The sequence below is a fragment of the Xiphias gladius genome, chromosome 8 (assembly GCF_016859285.1).
Source record: "Xiphias gladius isolate SHS-SW01 ecotype Sanya breed wild chromosome 8, ASM1685928v1, whole genome shotgun sequence".
NCBI classification, from domain to species: Eukaryota; Metazoa; Chordata; class Actinopteri; order Istiophoriformes; family Xiphiidae; genus Xiphias; species Xiphias gladius.
The window spans coordinates 25,652,858-25,673,972 of NC_053407.1; the positions used below are offsets into that span (position 1 = coordinate 25,652,858).

Below are 21,115 nucleotides of genomic sequence, written 5' to 3' on the forward strand. Positions count from 1 at the left end.
ATGAAAATATTTTAAAATGTACTGTGTTGTGTATATGTCTAAAATGGCTCCTCTCAGATTATGTATGTAAATATTATGTTTATTATAAATACCACTTGTGCATTTAGTTTGTAAGTAGCATTTTAGCTGGTAATGTAACTAGTAACTGTAGCTGTTAAAGAAATGTAGTCGAGTAAAAAAGGCCAATATTTCACCCTGAAATGTAGTACAGTAAAAGTAGAAAGTGGCATAAAATGGAACTTGGAACAAGTAAAGTATAAGTACCTTAAAAGTGTTTTTTAGTACAATACTTGAGTAAACGCTCTTACCGGCAATTGCATTCTGCCACTGGGTACTAAACTACTACACACAAAAAAATATAATGTACATTAAATTTATATGAAAATTGCCATAATCATGTATATCTGAAAACACATACCACAGGGCTGTGTTTATATACAGTTTATGGCAGAATATTATTACCATCTTTTAGTAATTATTTTTTATTTTTTTGGACAGTTATAAATACATTCTCTGAAATTCATTTATTTATTGGATTCGTTTTAGGGATAGTGGTCAGAAACATTCCTTTAAATGAAATGACCTTACTTTCAGAATTTAAAACTACCACCGATTTAAAACTGCTGTTTAGAAATACCATTTTGTTTGAAAAAACAAAATAAAACTGTTGCGGACACATAACCAGTGGTGAAAGAAGTATTCAGAATCTTTACTTAAGAAAATGTAGCAATAGCACGATGTTGAAAATACTCTGTTACAAGTAATAGGCACTTGTGTACAATTTTGAGGTACTTGCACTGTGTTAGAGTATTTCCATTTTCTGCTACTTTGTATTTCTACTCTGATAAGTTTTTTTTTACTTTGCAGGTTTAGATTAATAATACAAAATATAACTTAAAAATGAACTATGATGTATTATTATGAGTAAAGATAAGACTTTGTTGATCATGGGGAAGAAATTTGCAAGCTACCCAGCAGTTATTAAAATAAATTGAATTAGCTTCACCTTTACCAGCTGCAAAATTAAAGTGGTGAACATGTTAATGCATCAAATATTATAGTCCAATAATATGAGATCACCCCACTGCCATGTTCTTAAGGAATTAAATATGTTAATGTGAATAAGTTTTGATCATTTAATCATTTGATCATTCTCAGAAATATAAGGTGTGTCCACTGGGAGTTGTTAGGTGCCCTTTTGTAAATCCACAATTGGACAGAAGGCTGTTTCTGTTCGGGGAGTCAACATGAGGAACTCTTGCTCAAGGTAGATCATGACCTGGGATCTTTTAAGACTCAAATTTAAACCGTTTTTAAAGAGGAGTTGGCCGTAGACATAAGTGATCTGGTGCTTGTCGTTTTATGGTATTTTATTGTATCATCGTTGCTAAACTGTGTTTTATGCATTGTTTGTGTCTTGCGCTGTTGTGTAAGTATTTATTTGTTGAGTTTTGTGTTTAGTGCTTTAATGTATATATACCGTATATTGTTGAGTTGTGTGTTTTGTGCTGCTCTTGATGTCTTATCTCTTTTTATGGTTGAGTTTTATGTATTTTGAAGGCCCATCTAGGGAGGGGCATTGCAAATTAGCCTAGGCTACAGATTCAGTGGTCTGTGGCATTGGTTCATGCTATATACTTGCACCTATCTAAATAAACATTAAATAAATAACATAAAAGATTCAGAAATGGGCCATTCTGCATAATGCATACTTAAACTTTTAGTACCTAAAGTATATTGAGATGCTGATACTTTTGTACTTTTACTTATTTGATGATTATGTTTTGTATTATTACATCTGAATCTGCAAAGGAGCTAAAGTTACCAAATAAAAAGTAACAACAATTCCCTCCAGAAAAACGTAGTGGAGTTGATGTATAAGCAGCGAGAAATGGAAAACAGTCAAGTAAAATTAAGCATTGTACTCAAGTGCGGTACCTGTGTAAATGTAGTCACTCACTTTCCAACAGCGAGTGTCTTATATGCAGCATCACAACATTACAGCACCACATTAGAATACTATTTATTGTATCATGACAATCCAGAAACATCGCCTCAGATATAATAATATAACAATGCCAGGGGCCATTCTGCTGCATAATCATTTCTTCTCGTTTTTGATATTGTAAGTACAATTTGTGCATCTATACTTATGCACTTTAGCTTGCGGGACGTTTTTAATGCGGGAGTCTTTCCTGCTACTTTTACTTAAATAAGTAAGTTTACTTAAATAAGTAAAAGTAAAACTTTTACTTAAATCAAAGTAGTAATACCACAGGATAACAGTACCTCCGTGCGCGCTGGACCCGCCATGAACATCCCTCCGGGATCTAGATAAATACTTTTATTTTCGACACGGACCGCTGTGGGCCACACGCCGGCGCTGTTCTCCCGTCTAAGCCGCAAGTCAAGTGACCCAGCCTGGCAGAGACGCCATCCAACCGTGTCCAACCAAACCTCCATCCTACCACCTCAACAGGAACTGACGTCCCCTATGTGCAAGTGGATGGAAAAAAAAAAAATGCAGCTGCAGGAAAAATGGCTCCAAACACCGCACCGCTAAAAGGTGAGAAGTTTACCCTTTTTGTTTTTCTTTAAAAAAAAAAAAAAAAAAAAAAAGAAGCAAATGTCTGAGTGTAAAAGTTTTATCTCGTAGTCGCCTGAAGCCGGCGGTTCCGCGGTACCCGGCTGTTTCCCGTGCGACCGAACCTGCATTTCTTCCTTGTTGTGAGCAGTTGGCAGGACCAAAGCAGTTGCCTGGGTACTTTTAAATTGTTAAATAAGTGTTCCCCAAAGTACGGAGCACTCGGAGAAGTTGTCGCTGTTCGGCCGAATTCAGTCGGGCTGTTTACTTTCTGTGAGCGACATGTTTTTGCCTATTTGGGTTTAGCGGCTAAACTTAGCATCCAACAAAGTTAAAGTTCCAACCAACCGCCATCAAAAGTATCAAGAAGTGACATTTGATCGGGATACCCGGGTTAGTTAGCCAGATTACTTTCATGTAATCGGTTGAAAGCCTGTTATCTCTCAGTAACAATCAACTAGCTCCTATTTTAAAAGGCGTACGGTGTGAGAAAAGCAAATGTTTATTGACATTACACAACGCATCATTTGGTGTCAGGTGAGCGTCAGTCGCGAGGTTAGCTAGCTAGCTGGTTGTATGCAAAAAATATAAAAATCATATTAGTCAATTGCTATGTATCTTAAAGCCAAAAAACCGCTCGATGTAATTGTGCCGTAGCGCCACTTTCAGTTTGTGTTACTAAGAATAACACATCATATTTCCGTCGGTTGCATCTCTTCCGAAATGCTATGTGATTATACACTGTCCCAGTGCTAAATGTTAACACCTGGGATCAAGCGAAACACTGTTTTCCTCAAAGTTATTAGATGAAAAGTTTTAGCCTTGTAGCTCGTTAAAATGCAGAAATGAATATTATATAGTCTGGATAACTACTGTGGTTTCTCTTTAGATGACAACTCACTGACTTAGAGAGGCACCAAATCACCAGATGTGCAGCGCTATGTTCAACTGAAGATCTTTCAGTTTAGAGGACAGGATAAACTTGGGGTTTTTGTTACTTTGAGTGAATTTACTAACGCATGTGCGTGATTTAGTCGTTGTCAGAGTAAATCACAGTTTCAAAGCTATATGATTTGTTTCGGGATGCTGGCAAAACGGACGACATTAGGGATTTCAGCTCTCCAGTGCTCCAACATGGCCCTGACGGTTTTTGTTGTTGTTCCTTTTTATAGACTTAATGTTCTGCACAGGCCAGCCTCAGTACTAGACAAGCCAGTGCAGAAAAAAAGAGAAATTAGTTTTACTGTATTCTTTCCTTTCCTTACAACTACAGAACATACTTTACAAATCTGTAAACGTGATCTGGTTACTTATTTTCCCTTTTAAAGATATTATCTTGTACTTTGATCAGCTGCAGAATGTATTGCCAACATCTGCACTTTTGCACAGCTATTGGAAGCAAAACTCTCACTCAGTCTCATGGGATCTACTCCTATATTAACCTTCTGCAATTTTGGTGCACTGGGGTGCAGCCGAGCATTGTTTGTGTCTTTTTATTTTAAATTTTAGTGGGGACTCCAAAGTTTCAAAAGATACCAAATATGTTTTTGGGGCAAGTGTGTATAAAATTATGCTAAAATATTTAGAATTTTTACATTTGATTGAATGATGAAACCATAAACAAATATTTGGTGGGACCACTCTCTGCCTTTAAAACAGCATCACTTCTACATGTGATGGATTAGAATCTAATCATCTTAAGCGCCTAAAGCTTTTGCACAGTACTATATAATACTCAGTGTAAAAATCGTTTGCCATAAATGAAAAAAAAAAAATGCAATACTGTCAGACAGTGTAGAATAAGATATTGTTACAACCTTAAAACTACCTCAAGGGTAAATCACAGTAAACTGAATGTTAAGAGGTTAAAAAAATGTGATGGTGGTTTTGTCAAACCATCAAGCAAATGACGTGGGAAATCTCCAGACTCCCAGAGTCTCATTTATTATTGTGACCTCTGCATACTTAAATGTTTTCAGTCAAGCAAGCATTTTCACTGGAGGCGTATGGCTAGGGTAGCTGCTGAATGCTTTAACAGTACCAATGTCAAGTTCAAATGTTGAACAAAGCTCCTACTGGATGAGGGCTCTGCCATCCTTTGCCATGGTGCAGTGGAAAAGAGTTTGCGCTATTGGTCTTGGCTGCAGTTGTCTCTTCTCCATAAGTGGGGGTTTCCTCCTTTGTATGTCTCCTGCTGGCATATATAGACTTTAACAATATGGCTATCTTGATTCAGGATCTTTTTTAAGTAGCCATGGTTTTTGTTATCTTAGTGTGGTTTGAGACCTGTTGAATCTCCTTAGTTAAAATAGACCAGGTTGACCCATTGTCCTTTTATCAGCCTTGTCTGAATAGGGACTATATTGGATTGATCTGCCCAATCTGCAATGATCTACATTGCAAAAACAGTGAAGAAAAACGTGAGTAATTTTTATGAAGTTTAATCGAATAGCATGGTTTTTCAGATTGACCCAGTGTTAACACACAAAATCAGAAAGCAGCTGCTTTTCAATGTCTGGCTCAGTGTGTTAACTCTTGGCAGTTAAGGGGTTCTGACCTTTTAATTATGGAACCGTGAGTTTAACTACTAAGCTTCAGTCTGTCAGAGCATGTATTCTTACTGTGTGCAAAATCAATAATATACAGATGAACTACTTTTGTCAGAGAATGTGACATTTCTGTGGAGAATTAAGCGATCAGTGACACCAGATGCCAAAAGACGATGACATCTCTTTTTATGTATTTAGTTTCCCCAAGCTGCTTTCCTGGAAGAGTTTGGCACTAAGCTCTCTTAGTCAAATGTTCAATGAATGCAGCCACATTGTCACTGCCTGCTGGTGTTAGCACAGCTGATAAGACAATCTTGGGCCATGGTGCTAACATAATGCTAACAGAGGGAGAGAAAGCCAGAGGAAGAGAGAGACCCGTCGGGCTGCTTAGCATGCCAAATTCCTCAGCTGCACAATAGTGCTAGGCTAGCCTGAGCCCCAGCAGAGCCAGCCTTCACCACAATGGGAGGGGAAGCTCAGGAGAGGCCGGTGACGCCTGGGGAGAGAAGGAACTCACTCAACCCTGGGGTTGTGATCATTCAATGAATGGTTGCTTTGAGAAGAAGCTGTGTCATTTTAGGACTACAAAACACTCTTTGCAGCAATGTTTGTCTCATGTTATAGACCTTGGCTACATCCTTTCTGTTGTAGGCTATCCATAAATAGGATGATCAAGAATGGAAGATGCCCTTATTTGTAAACAACTTTGGGCTTTTGAGGGTTGGTGTTTGACATCACCTTGAGATTTGGGAATGTATGATGGGCATCTTTCACTGCTTTCGTATTTTTTTATGAAGCAAAAATTAACTGACTAGCGGAGAAAATAATTGGCAGATTAATCGATAATGAAATAAAGGAGCTCACACATTTTTAAGTTAACTGCATGCCAGTAAGTGAGGTGTGTCATTTTTCACCTCCTTGTTATAAGTCACCCTGCACAATTGTTTGATTTAGTAATTTTTTGGTATGTAGTCAGCCTTACTGCTTAAACAATTGCAATGTGCACCTTGCAATGTCAAGGTGAACAACATACAAGTACACTAATAGAAGAGAGCTTGCTGTGAGTGAGCACATCAATTTAAATACCATGAACATGCTGGAAATGTAGCCCGTCCTATTTGTATGACCCAATTGATGCCCTTGACTCAAAAACAAGCACAAGTAATTATTGGCTGTGCATGTGTGACAATTGGCAGCCAATCAATAAGCAATCAAAACATGGTTACAGCAACAAGGCCTGGGGAAGCCTTAGATAAAGAATTGTCACATAAAAAATTAAGCGGAGCCCTTGAGTGGCTGTGGCTCAGGAGAAAGAGCAGATCATACCTTATGACAAAGGGTTGGTGGTACGGTCCCTGGCCCCTCCTGTCCACATGCTGCAGAGGACTTGAGCAAAACACTGAACCCCATTTGTTCATTTGTAATGCCCAGGCCAGCATCTTGCATCGGTTTGTGTATGTGGGGGTGACACATTGCAGGGTGGTCTCCAAGGAGAGCACAATATAAATGCAGACTATTAACCATTTGCCCTTGTGATATCCAGGTACATGTAAACAAGCTTTTCCTCAATGAACTGTGTGTGCGTGGCTGTCATAGGCCCTGTATCACTTCACTTCCATTTTAATGACCATTGGTTTTTGATACAGCAGAGTAATAAAGGTCAGTTTATATTGACAGCAATATCATACATAGACAGGCATCAGACATGCCAATTGCACAATAAACAATATTTGATACAGATTGTATCTACATCACGTTAACCTCTTAGCAGGCACCCACAGCTGTTGCAGGGCTATGGAGATCCTAAAATGCTTTGCATAGATAGAATCAGGAGACTTGGACCTCTCGACTAATGTGTAATTTGTGAAGGTTGTGTGAAGATTGAGTCTGGTACAGACCAAAACATACCTAAAGTAGCGCTACCAAGACCAAAGTGTCCCAGGGTTGGACTGTGTATCTTAAAAGGTTACCAAAAGATTAATCTCAGAGTATTTTGACTCCTGGCCTACAATCTAAGTGCCGCAAGTCCTTTTAATTACACTCGATAATAATAATAGATTATTGTGCGAGTGGCAATTCCTCTGTTAGAACTAAATATTTCTTGTCTTCGAATTCTCTAGTATAATCTAAACAAGTTGTAAATGATGTATGGGTTGCTTTGAACCTGTTTGATGACCTCTTGGTGTTACTTATCCAAATGTTCTTTTCCCCCTTTTTTAGGTGTTTAAGGCTTTTCTCTGCAACCTTTTGGGCCACACTGACTTAAAAGCTGTCACACACATGGCACCTTTGAGTTGACAGAATGGCCCAAATATCAAGTGGTAATGGGTTCAAGCTGGATGTCCCCCAGCCAAAGGGGGTTGTGGGGAAAGAGGAAGCCCTTCGTATGGAGGAAGAGGCTTTAGCAAAATTGCAAAAGGAGAAGAGACACACTCTTTCAGCTTCAACATCCTCATCTTCGTATGCAACGTCCATATCCTCCTCAAAACCAAAACCATCTAAATATACCACTACTGCTCCTCAACCTTCACCCTTTACTAGTAGACCAGAAAGGGACCTCATTGTCTTCCCAGAGACCAAGAAGCAAGCAGAGCAGGACAAGTTCAGGGATATTGATGTGGACAAGCTGACCAATGAAGAGCTTGAAAAGCTCCTACTGGATGAAAACTTTGGGGCTAACAGTAAAGTGTCCCGCCCCTCGTCACTGCTGGGGTTTAACCTCAGTGCCTCTTACCCTGGAGGCCATCCCTGTAGCTCCTCCCCTTTCCAAGGCAGCCATTGGACACCTGTTCTGTCCACTCCATCAAGCTCCAGTGTGTCCACTCCCACGCATCAGCCCACCCCAATGTTCCCCTCTGCTCCATTCCCCAAACCGGGCACATTTCAAAATGGCTTCACTCCAACTATGTCGCCCTTCATGGCCCTGCCAACGCAGCAGCCATCCTTCATGGCCTTTACTCCTATCCAGCCTGCTACTGCCGCCATGGTGTTCCCGCAACCAGCTGTGGACCCAGAGATGGCCAAACTGTTTGACAAGATTGCCAGCACCTCAGAATACTTGAAGAATGGCAGATCGGCCAGCACTGACCTAGATTCCTTTCACGTTGGCACAGCTTCTCTGGCACCTAACCCACCACCCCAGCAGGCAGCAGTGATGGAATCGTCTAGCATCAGTCGCTTTGACTGGCTGGATTTGGACCCCCTTACAAAGCGGAAAGCTGAGAATGAGGAGGCATCCGTGGCATCAGGGGGTGCTACACAGACAGTACCAGGAGTTCCTGCAGGGGATCCTTGGGATGCAGTGCTTGAGACTGAAGGGAACACTGATAGCAGCAGCCCCCCGCTGGAGGTAAAAGCATCACTATCAGTTCGCTCACAGCACAGGAGGGCATCAACAGGAGCTGCTGTCACTAGGAGTCACTCGCTCAACATCCCAGGGACCTCTTCCCAGCACAAACCAAATAATCAGGTAGGATCACAGCTACATGTAAATGTTTAAAAAATTCGAGTGTTTTCTTGCCTTTTAGATTTCAGGTGAAGTGTGCAGAGATTAGGCCTTTTCACGGTACTCATTTTGGTGTGACATAGCAGGAAAATTATTAACATGAAAGTCCCTGGAAACCTCAATGGGCTTTTTACTATGAGCATCGGGCTCAAACATGAAAGCGTAATTTTCTGCCAAAGTTTGAACAGTTTTGGTAATATTACATCAGAAACGCCTGTGGTGTTTTGTCTCTGCTCTTTTTACCGGTTTGAAGAGGGTAGGGCTCAGTTGGAAAAAGGTGATGTCACATACTTTAATATACATATCATGACCAGGATTTAGCAGGGTTTGATTCAGGATCTGATAATAGTTGGGGGGTTGTTTACCAATGTTGTGAGACCACTGTCAATTAAATCTGATCAACAGACACCCACACAGTTCTGATGAAGCTGATAACCTGAGCTTTTGAGTTTTAAACTCTTAATGCCTAAGGCTGTGTTTTCCCAAACTTTATTTGTTGCTTATTTGGTCATGGATATTCAGTGGTCAAGGGAAAAACCTAAAGATATAGGCTTTAATAATGGTTGCCAGTGTACTATTCCCAGGTCCCTGGTATTATGAATGCTGGCTCATTGGCATGGCATACTGACAGTTACATGAAACAAAGCCATGATTAATATTATATTATTAGTTACACCTGTTGTGTTAAGCATTTTTTTTTTCCACATTAACATATAGACACCTGGTGGCTCGACAGTTCACTTTCGGTCTTTTTGCTGTTAGTCACTGAGCACTTTAGCTGAACCAGTTGGCAAACTACCTTGGTACTTGGCAGTGTTGGTCATTTGCTTTCCTCAACCATATTTTACTCGCCAGACCTGGGGGTTTCAAGCTTCCATGTGCTAGTCTGCTGCCCCAGTGAAAAGTCAATTTACAAACAGCAGTCTGTCTTTGCACACTGTTGACAACATAAGCAAAATGATGCATGGCAGAGTATGACTAAATACAACACCCAACTCATAAAATGAGCAAGTGTGACTTAAGTTTTGTCAGAAGAGAGGATGTTGGAGCATCTTGTTCAGCCTAATCACTAATCACAAGCAAAACATCCTCTTCACTTCTGCTCCCTCTAATTAAGTTTCTCACTGTGGTTAGCTACCCGCTGTTTCAACCAACAATTTCCTCTCAACCACACTTTCTGATTAATTCTGCCAAGCAAGAAATAAGTGATCTAATTTCTGGTGATGAATATTTAGAACATTAATTTGGGACAGTGCTGTGGGCAAGTGGCACGGGATATTGTTGCCTCTATGTCTTGTTTTTTTTCCCTCAAGCTAAACAACCATCTGTCATGTGGTTAGCAGCTCTGAGTTGAGGTGGAGAGAAGAAACAAGCATTCCAGTGTAGAGCAGTACAGCCATACCGAGGCCTACCAGTCAAACACAAATTTGTCATCACATGTCTTGCTCTTCACTCAGTGTCTGGGAGTCGGATTAACCAGAAATTTGTTAATCTCCTGCCTGTCATTTCCTGCCTGAAAATGAAAGCTCTTCTATGCTTAATCAGAATTGGTTTTCAGATATTCTGACAGAAGTGAAAAGCTCCTTTAGGATGTTTGGACAGGGGGGATTTCTGGCCATCAATATGTATTACCAGCCTCTGCAATTGGTAGAAATGTGTATAGTCACCCCTACGCTCGTGGCATCCATGTCTATCCCCACACGTGTGCTGGTAGAATACAACATACAAACAATACTGGGACCCTCTCATTAAGATATCGCTTTACATTGCCACCAGTGGTCAAAAATCCACAAAGCACTTTTAAAGTCTCGACAGGCTATTCTGCTGAACATTGTGTAAGTTTTTTTGCAGTTCTCAAGACGCCCACTTCCTGCTCATTGTGTTTCTTTGTGTCATGACCAAACAATTGGTCTCTGTGGTATGTTTCTCGCACCAGGGTGACAATTAACCTTACAGCACCATACAAGGCCTTTATTTCCAGAATTCCCCATGGTTGCGGAAAACCAGGAAATTTGATACAATTTGAACATGGTGTTTGGAAAGATTATGGTACAGTGTGGTCAAAAATCAAAGTCATAAACATGACCAACTAAGGGCAGTTTCAACGCACTATTCCAGTAGGTCTTTCAAGTCCATGTGTGGGACTGTAGAGACGTATACTTTGCCCTTCATCAAAGGCAACTTGTCCAGTCTGTACACCCAACCGTGTCTTCCAGGGCTGAGGAATGTCTCTTCCCTTGAAAGGATGAAACAGTGTTTGTTTACACTTGCCTATATGTTATGTCTAGGTTCAAGCCTGCATTTGCTGGTCAGACTAACATGTTGTGTAACCTGAGCCTTTCTAGCTCAGTGCTCTTCACATACATCCCTCTACACTTTCACTTTTTTATCTGCATCTATTATGTCTGAAGTTTTTTGTGTATGTGATGTTGAGATGATATGTGCGTTTGCTTGCGCCCCTTGTTCCGTCAGCGCCAGTGTTGTTATAAGCAGGAACAAGCCCGTACAGCTCCCCTGTGCCCCACAGCAGCAGCACCAGAATGACTCAATCAAATTGCCCTTATAAGTTACGGTGCCCACTCTCCTCTCATTTAGTCCTAGGAAAAAGAGATGCTGTATTTCCATCATTTTTGGATAGCTGTTGCATGCCGTACTTTGCGCAAATTAAATCCTGCGATGTGGGCAAATAAGACAATATTTTCTATACCTGCTTCCCAATAGTCTGTGGTTTGAAAGTTTTTTTTTTAATGTGAAGCAGCAGCTTGAAATATTCAGTTTGTAGTACCAGAATCTTAACACAGCTGTGTAACTCAAACAGCATGGCAAAAGAGAGCAATCAGAAAACAGTTAGGCTGATGTCTGTTACATGTAAGGACAGAAATATAGGGGTGAAACTAGACTTTAAACCACAGAGACTGTAATAAACACAAGTGATTAAACCACTGGAAGCTCAGCATAGCAGGTCAAAATGGTCTTTTCACTTCGTTAACTGCACGTTAACTGGACCACAAGTATAAAGCCAATTTGTTTACAGTGACGGCACAGCTCAGTTGATGGTAGTGTTGTTGAGTTTTGGCCCCGCTTTCCAAGAACACTAAAGTACTATATTCACCTGAAAATGGTCTTCATCATGCTTTCCTTGAAAGACCAAATCAATGTTTTGCATGTTTTTTGCCTACAGATGCATTTATATTGCTGCAAAACATTTTTCAAAGCTGGCAGTTGTGATGTAGAGTGCTACAGTTGCTGAGTGGTTTGCAATAGTATGCAGATCAGACTTGAAACTTGCTTAAGCTAGGTAAATCTTGGTAGTGAATGTATCTTTTTAGTTTTGTCAACATTATTTTATAATTGCCTAGTACTCTTGCTAAAAATGCATACTCATATGAATAAGATACAGTACGAGAGCCAGTTACCATTGAGCATTGAATTTATAAGCTGTGTAAGTAATTCAAAGTCAGAGTACATACAAAAAGAAAACATGGACATTAATATAATGAGAATCCGACAGGAACTGTAGCAATACAATTTAAAAACTGTGCTGTTTTTATCGAACTACAACAGATACAAATAACTCGGTTATAGAAATAACACTGTTTCAACAAATACGGTCTATATGTAGGCTGATCAGTTAGTCACTGGTGTTGAGTGTCAGTACAGATCCAGACATCAGACACCGCTTAACCCTCGCTCTAAAAGCTCAACATCCTTCAACAGCACAGCAACACATTTTGAAATAATGGTTTGAGTGGCGATGTGGTTGCAGGTTGACTGTGTTTTCAGTACCATTATGTGCAAGATGAGTGTGATGCCTGTACTTCAGCCTGAAGTTGATCAGCCTTGTTGTGGTTGGCAGGAGTGCACCGTAAGATGTTGTAGGGTGGCAAAGGAGTGTAAAATGGAACAAATGAGCTTGAACTTGGAGACCCGGTCACCACCGGGCTATCTAATGTGGAGTCACACTCACTGCATGTCTCATTCTCTTTCTCTTCTTTTAGTCTTTCTCTTCTATTTTCTCTCATTCCCTCTGTCTCTTACTTTCTCCTCAGTTTCAGTTTTTAGCTACTTTGTTTTTTCTTTCTCTTTTTACCATTTGATCCTCTGTCTTCAAGTGCTCTCAGTTCATTTCCTCACCTCTGTCACTCCACTGGTTTCTGTCTACCTTTCTTCTCCGCCTCCATCAGTCTCCCACCTTACATTCACTGACTGTCTGTGGTTCTTGGATACTAATCCCTTGCTTTGGCCTTTAGATATTAAGCTGTTGGTTAGAGATAATCAGCAGTCAAACAAATACCTCTATCTACAGTTGAGTAGTCATGCCTCACAGCACCAATGCCTGTTCAGACCTGGCCCTTACTGTGTGCACAGCAGCACTGAAAGTCTGTGCGTCATTTACCTCACGTCGCCATGTCTGGTCTGATACAACACAGATTCATATTACTTATCCTCACAATTGTTTCAAGAGGTGTAGTTCCACTTGATTCAGTGTTACTTGCTTTTAGTTCATGCAGTGGATCTACAAATCCAGAGAAGAAATGGTAAGAATTTTAGTCAGATATCTGCACACATTATCTGATCAGAATCGAGCCACAAAGTTCATTACTCTGTAAAGAGAAAAAGTGTAGGAGAAAGTGAAGCAGATTTGATTGTTTGAAATTTTGTGATAAGACAAATATTCATGTTAATACATTCTTTGTGGCGTAAATAGAATATTGATGATGCACAGTATGAGTGTGGTTAATGAAGAGTTTATAATTATGTATTGAGGCGATAAGCCTGTCAATTAGATTTCAGTTTTTGGGAGTAGTGTTAAAAAACCCACTTAAGTATTTAGCATGTCCTTTCATTGCAGATTGGTCAAGCATGTGTACGCCTGTTTGTTCTCGCACTGTTACTTAAAAATTACCTGCAGGCTCATTTTTATCTGAACATGTGCTGTGATTCAAGATCACTGTGAATCTAATCCTACAGTATTATAGCAAGGACTGTACCTTTTTCCAACCAAATACACAGTTACATTTGTCCTGCCTCTGCAGACTAATTGACCTCCAGGAGCTCTTTTACACCTCTCACACCCACACACCATCCCAATCTAAGCTCTGCCCCATTTTCTTTTATTATTGTCTAATTGTACCTTCAGCACAAGTATGAGATGCTGCACCATACTTAACACTCTCTAAATTTTGTTCCACCAGACAGACTGCAGGGTTAGAAGATGTCGCAGTGTAGGGATGTGGCATGAATTCCAGTTAAATGTGACTCACTGGGCAAACAGCTCTGTGTCTCCTAACCTTTGACCTTGTTTACTGGCAGATAAAAGGAAAAACATTGCGGAGGGCAGAGTAAGAAGCAGGTATACACTAGATACTAATGCAAATAATAAAAAGTGTTAAGGAAATATGTCGAATTAGGAAATTTTTCGGAGAAAAACACACCAGTGAGAGTGAGAGTTTTCTGTCTGTACTTTTTAATGTTAATAACTCAACCAGTTAGAGGCAAAACTGAAATTTCTTCCAATCACAAAATAGCAAATTGCATGTGTCAGTCAATCTGTCCCTAGAACCTTACTGAGCCAAGGATTTCAGTTTATCACAGGACATGTGAGTTAGATAGCCACTACTCACTTCCTAATCGAAAGAAGAAGTTGATTTGTGTTTTTCATGGCAGCTGGTTCCTCTGATGTAAACCACGGAGGTTCTCATAGGCGCAGTCTATCGATGAAGCTGTGTCCAAACAGAAGTGTTGAGAAAGCCTTGTTCATGTATGCAGCCAAAAACATTTAGTTGACACTTAGAGGTTGCTGAGTAGTCACAACCCATTAAAATCAATCTTTATCTCCGCAGTAAGTGCTGGATCTGCATGACACCATCACTCAACATTTTCCACACATAGTTATATTGTAAAATGAAGCCTGGAGCAACTTTAGTACATTTTATTTGTACTAAGTTGAGATTTGTAGGAAATTTGCAGGCTAAGCATCAGATAAACACCTTAAATTAAATGAAAAATCTTAAACATTTTCCTCTGATACAAGCTACAGTTTCATTTTAAGCTGCAATTTTTTTGCGAAGAGATTGGAAGTTTGAGTACAGCTAACAATCACGTGTTGCCGTTCAGCCTCTCGATTTTAAAAACTTGTAGGCTGGTCAGATATTGAAAGTGCTTAGTGAGAATTTCAGTGCAGGTTTGCAATGGACGGTCTGGGGTAATTTTCATAAGGCTGGCACTGAGAGTTAAGGAGGTGTCTGATGTCTTCATGTGTACCGTAACTCAATACTGATGTTGTGCTTGGAATTTCCACCAGTCACCAGTCGTGGCTGTGGTTGGTTAAGCCTTTCAGTTTCTGTGAGTTCTGTGATCCATGGGAGGCACCACAAAGTTGCTCAAACTCACTATGTTCTTGTCTAGTAAACTCTAGGGACAACACAACTGTTTTTGCTAAAACTTTTATGCTGTTTTTTCTTTTTTTTTTTTTTTCTGACCTTTTTTATCAGCCGCAAGCACGAAAAGCCTTTGAGAGATGTAGGGTAGAAGTTGGAAGGCCTTGATTCAGATACTGAAAACCTTGATAACACAAGCTTTGAAAGTCATTTTATGTGAATAAGGTTGAGTAACACTAAATCATTTAGAAGATTGATGAACAAGAGTTTTTGACAAATGTTTCATTGTTTTCTTGCATTGCAGTTTAACTTGATTCTACTTTTAGGTTTAGATGATGTGCTTTGTAATAAAACAATTGAACTGCTGTGAGTACAAAACCCTTCTACACAATGAAGTGCGAAACTAAGACTGGAAAAGGGTATCTGAAAGTCATGAGAGCTGCAAAAGCTGCAAAATGGCAAGTTTCAAACCTTCAATATCTTAAAGGTGCCCTGTGTATTTTTCCGGGAAACAAAGTTTCCTTAAAACTCAGGGTGTGTATCCTTGAGGACTGACAAAAGTGTTGAATGCATTTGTTTCCTCATAATACATTTGCATGTACATGTACGATTGCATGCACGAGAACTGACAAAACAGGGATCCACTTACAATAACATCGCTCTGCATTGCTAGTGGTCAAAAACTCCACAGGTTACCTTCAAAGTCGAGACACCCCAGGTGTTCTGTCGTTTAGCTACATGGTTTACCTGCTGCTGAATGAGGGTCAAACTAGCTACTTTGTACGAAGCGTCGCATGTGACAACCGCATCTAAAGGCAAAAGTGTTGATAGCTGTTTCTAGTGGCAGCATCCAAAGGCAGGGTGAGAAACCTGTCGTCTTAGTGAGAGGCGAGACAAGATGAATCGTATAAACAGGGATAATGGGGCACGCTTTCAAGTAGTCTTTCTTCAAAGGCACTCATTTTGGTGCACTTGACTGTACACATTAAAATTGACAGAAGTAATTATGTGAAGAAGGAAAAAAAACAATTGCTGCGTGAAGCCGGTGTGCTTCTCAGATTTTAAGTTTTGAAAAGTCAAGGAACATGTCAGTTGAAGTCCCCCCTCCGAATTTTATATCAGAAAGCTTTCGGAGGAGGGTTCAGATACTGTTTGACCATCTGAGAAGCACTTTGTTGAAGCATACTGAGACCTTCTTTCCCTCTCTTCAACACAAACAACAGCTGAAAAGCAGATTTCTAAAATGCTGTATATCAATTGAAGGAAAAAAATAATTATGTGTCATTATTCAATATGTCTGACAAAGTTGTGTAAAAGTTCTCTTCACTCAACCACAAAGTTAAGTTATCCTAGAAAAGCAGCATAAATAGTTTTGCATCTATGTCATTCTTAAGCAGGAGTCGCATGTTTCATAATTGATAATGTCTCGCTCTGGAGCAGAATGTGGCCAACTACGGGATGTAGGACACTCTTTTCCAGACATGAATCTTGCCTTCATAGACTCGCAGCAGATTTGGAAACTGTGGAAGGATGACTTTTGACAAGTTCCATGTCTTGTCTGTCTAAAAGTGGATATTGGAAGGAAAAATATATCAAGGGAATCCATCGTGAAAAGTTGGATGATTTTAAAAAATAAATAAAGAATGTAAATGGCGCTAAAGTCTTTGAAAAGACTCAGCATCACACAGTCTACAACTGACTTTTGTGGATTATAGTCATGTCTGTTTAGATATAACACATCAAACTACTGGACACATACCACAGTTGACCGAGCCATCATTAGGGTCGTAATCTTCCTTTGTGTTGTACATTGTGTTCCCCGTATTACAGTCAGCATCGTTCCACTTCAGTAAAATCAGAGGAAGGATGAAGGATTAGTCAACGTGTGAATCATATGAAGCCGTTCCCATGATTTCAGACACCAGGAGCTCTGTGTCCGGGTCCAACAAAATCGATACAGTGAAACAAAGATGGGCCTGTCCCACTGTAGAGCTGTGTGTGTGTGTGTGTGTGTGTGTGTGTGTGTGTGTGTGTGTGTGTGTGTGTGTGTGTGTGTGTGTGTGTGTGTGTGGGGTTGTGTGTGTGTGTGTGTGTGTGTGTGTGTGGGGTTGTGTGGTTGTAGTGTGACGATCATCTAACATGGCCCCATTAGATTATCTGCCCATGTTTATTTTTGCTGAACCAATTCTCACTCAAAACATAAACACTGCTAATGTACTCTCAGTCTCCTCTCGCTGGCTTTCTAATGTTTTCTCTCACTTTTCCATCTTTTTATGTTATCTTCCTTCTCTCTCCCTCCCCTCTCTATGTTGCCAACAGTTATTTAAAGATACTTTAAAGAAGCAACAAGGGTTTTGTTTTTTTTTCTCAATCTTTTTAATAAAATATTACACAAACACAGGCTTGTGACACATTTTGGTATTTGTTGTGAATGGTAATCTTCAAATATGGAGCAATATGTGTAAATGGTCATATTGAACCACTAACTGCATTTTGAAGGGCAGCAAATCCTGAAAATTTGAGACAAATTGTGCGGGCGGGAACCTATTGTCCTCTCTCCCTTGCTGGGGGATGCAGGTGTTTCGGTGTCAGGCTTTGGCCTCTTTTCCCAGCTCCATGCTGACTTAGAGATTTCTATCTCCTGGTGTTATGTCAGGTCAGCTTAGTGCTTTGAACAAGAGGTCTCTGCTCTTTGGGCCACACAGTTATGGTCTAAATGATATCTCGGATTAACCTGCTGGATGCTGTGATCTCTGTAATTAGGGCTGGCATTCTTTTTTTTTTTTTTCTTTCTTTTCAAATTTAAGATTATTTTTTTGGCATTTTGCCTTTTATAGGATAGTGATAGTTGACAGGAAACAAGGGAGAGAGAAAGGGGGTTCGACATGCAACTAATACCCTTGGGCGGAATCACATGAGGGACGCTGCGATTATATGGCATCTTTCATTACCACCAGGCTACCAGGGTTGGTTTATGAGGAGCAGGATTATTTGACTGAAGCAGCTGTAGCTCAAGGAGGTGGCTCGTCCACTAATCACAGGGTTTCATCCCTCGCTCCTCCTCTCCACATGTCAAAGTGTTCATGAGCAGGACACTGAACCCCAAGTTGCTCCCGGTGGGTAGGCCAGCGACTTGCATGTACACTCATCGGTGAGTGTATGTGTGTGAATGGGTGAATGAGGGGCAAATTGCGCTTTTTGGTAGAAAAAGCACCATATAAGTGCAGTACATTTACCATTTGACTGCATTTTGTGTAGAGCTGAAACAAATGATTGCTAGTATCAGCCCTAATTTTGTGTCTCCAACATAAATCCATATGATATTCTTTATTGTTTGAGGCTACAGAAGAAATATTCTAAGTGAAATGCATTTCTGTTGAGGATAGGACCTGGTGGTATTGTTTTAAAATTTAAAACATGAAATAATTTGAAGCTTGCCTTAACTGGGTGGGTTGTGATTCCAAACCTAATGAATGTGAGGACAGAAAAACATTTACAAATTGTACTTGGCCCTTTTGGAGGATCACCAGTGAGATTGTGTAAAACCCTCAAGATTTTTTGCAAATACAACTCATGACAGTAAATCATTAAAAATCACAACAATCTGTAAAGTGATTATCTGAAACAAGTGTTGTTTTTGTTTTTTTTTGTTTTTTTTTAAAGAAATGTAGAGACATGACATGTTTTGGAAAAACAGCTTTCAACCTTCAGGGAGTCATTCAAGTTTCATTGTCATTGCATGTGAAAAGTCAGCTCTATGTCCCCCCCCCAGGTTCGTCAAAAAACTCAAAACTCAAAATCTCCCAGAAATCTCTGAGGGAAGGAACGAAATATTACTATGACATGCCAAACATTTTTTCATCCTCTCTCCTTTTTCTTCCCTTCCTCTCCTGCCCTGTCTTTAAACTTCTCTCTCCCTCGTTGGGAGTGATGTCAGAGTCCCAGATTTCTAAGCCATGACTGAGCACTTTTGCAGACAGCCCAGCGCCAGGCAAAGTAGGGGCGGGGCCCTTTCACTTCTCATTTCCTGTGCCACAGGAAGCACATTCCTCAGCCGCTGGCGGTCAGACAGCCGTAAAAAGGCGAGTGTAGCTGCAAGTTCCCGGCAGCAGGCTAGCTTCTTAGAGTAAATCCCAAGGGAGCTGTCTCCAGATTTGTGTGTGTGTGTGTCTGTGTCTGTGTCTCAGTCTGTGTCTGTATCTGTGTCTGTGTCTGTGTGTGTGTGTGTGTGTGTTTGTGTGTGTGTGTCTGTATGAGAGACAACGAGGCTGATTTCCACCTCTTTCAACTCAAATTCTTCAAATGTTTAATTGTAGAAAATAGATTTGATGAAAATACTTCACTTCCATGTATTATGAAACTTTTTCCAGTATGAGAGAGAGCCTGCTCAGCTGCTGGAGTGTGTAGTTGTTATTGTGTGTGCCTCTGCATGTGACTGTTTTAATCTAAAGTTAGGCTTTTAAAAAAGTTAAAATCTTAATTTAATCTTAATTCTCCAATTTAGGAGACACAGACATAAAAGGCCTGGAGCCTCAGTCTGTGTTTCATTGTTTCAAGCCTTTGTCCTTACTGACATCTTTATTCAGTAGGATTCATAGCTCTGAGGTGTTTTTAATAAAACTGCCCTTTCAACAATCCCTAAACACAAATCACCATAAAAACCTTAAGCATCGCTGTCCACAGGCAGTGCTGTTAAATTGATGTAAGGAGTTAATTTGTGCTGGACACACTATAAGTGAAGAAACTACATTATCACTAGGAACACACGCCAGCCAGTCACTGTCTTTGTGTCCTGCCTGTCTACAGTTGTTTGAAGTATATAAGCATGTTATTAATATATTAATACATACATTCCCTGATTCGGTGTGTGTTTGTGTGTTGGAATTTTTTTGCTACTGTAGGGCAAGGGAGAAGGAAAAGGTTTGGTGAAGAATGCCGCCCTGGAGGAACACGATGCTCAAAACCTGGAGGTTGTCGCCTTCTGTGAAGACATTGCAACGTAAGACCCTTCCTGTTGGCATGAAACTAAAGGCCTTCAGTTGACTATTATTGACCTTCAATGCTTGTTTGGGTGCTTTGTAACATTTTTACATTAAAGCAGCTTTAATCTGTATTTTTATAATCACAATGCATCAAATTGAAATGTGAAAATAAGGTGAAAGAGATCACTTGTAGTGATGAACCTACAGAAAATTACTTTACAGACTTTACAGAGCTTTATGGTGAGTTCCAGCGCAGTGTTTAGGCGTCCAGCCCGCAACTTTGCAGTTATCGTTCAGTCCCACTGCTCTCATGGCGTCGTTTTCAGCCACAGCAGGCAGCTGTTTTCATGTAATGAACCTCTAAAAACCTGCTCAGCACCGAACGGTAGACAGACACAATTAGTGACTAGCTAAAAAAGAGAGTTAATACTGGACTTGCATGCATCAAGTAGCCAAAGACATGACTCCAAATGAATGATAATGTTGCCCTGTAACTGCTGGATCTGTAAGTAAGCAACTGTTCACTAACAGGTTTGTCACATCAACTTCAAAGGTGATGATATGTCAGTGTCATATTTGAAACTTGTTTCTGCTGCCCATAAAAATCAGTTATTGCAGGTTTAATCATGTTTTTTTTTTTAGATTATGAAACATTTAACTCACTCTCAAACTCACATTCAGCAGGAAATTGACTAATCAGTTTTTGGTCCTACCAGATACAGGTGTATTTAAGCTAAAATTTTAATTAGGTATACAGTAAGTGCCTGGTACTTAGTTCAATCATTTGTGTTGTATTGTGGTTTTGGGTGAGATTGTTTTATGATATACAAAACAAAAAAACAAAACAATTACAGACTAAAAATTTCTATAATTTTACATGTGCTGAACATCCACATGCACTACATGTGCAGCTGTTGCATTTTAGCAAAAGAGCATTTGTTTGCATATTTGTGTGTGTGTAAATGCATACTTACAAATTTTCATGCATATATAGACATAATTGCATGTTTTTCAGTTCTGTTTGTTTCCTGAGGCTGTACTGGACTTTCACAGTCCAGTAGTTAGTTTGGGTGGAATGATGATGAAGCTGGGCTCTGAGAATCCACTTTAATTAT

General features: G+C 40.0%; 1 protein-coding gene across 5 annotated transcripts in view; it reads left to right on the plus strand.

Moving 5' to 3' along the window:
- The first annotated feature begins 2,412 nt into the window (after positions 1–2,412).
- The window catches only part of pik3c2a (phosphatidylinositol-4-phosphate 3-kinase, catalytic subunit type 2 alpha), a 47,195-nt gene continuing 28,492 nt past the window's right edge, over positions 2,413–21,115 (plus strand). The window contains exons 1-4 of one of the 5 annotated variants that reach the window (XM_040132594.1): positions 2,413–2,566; positions 4,940–5,004; positions 7,354–8,602; positions 19,920–20,017. In XM_040132594.1, coding sequence (XP_039988528.1) covers positions 7,436–8,602; positions 19,920–20,017 — 1,265 coding nt within the window. In that variant the 5' untranslated portion in view covers positions 2,413–2,566; positions 4,940–5,004; positions 7,354–7,435. Of the gene's footprint in view, positions 2,567–2,684; positions 2,762–2,815; positions 2,978–3,100; positions 3,122–4,939; positions 5,005–7,353; positions 8,603–19,919; positions 20,018–21,115 lie in introns of those variants that run through there. The other 4 variants (XM_040132596.1, XM_040132595.1, XM_040132597.1 and 1 more) reach the window with 4 other exon arrangements.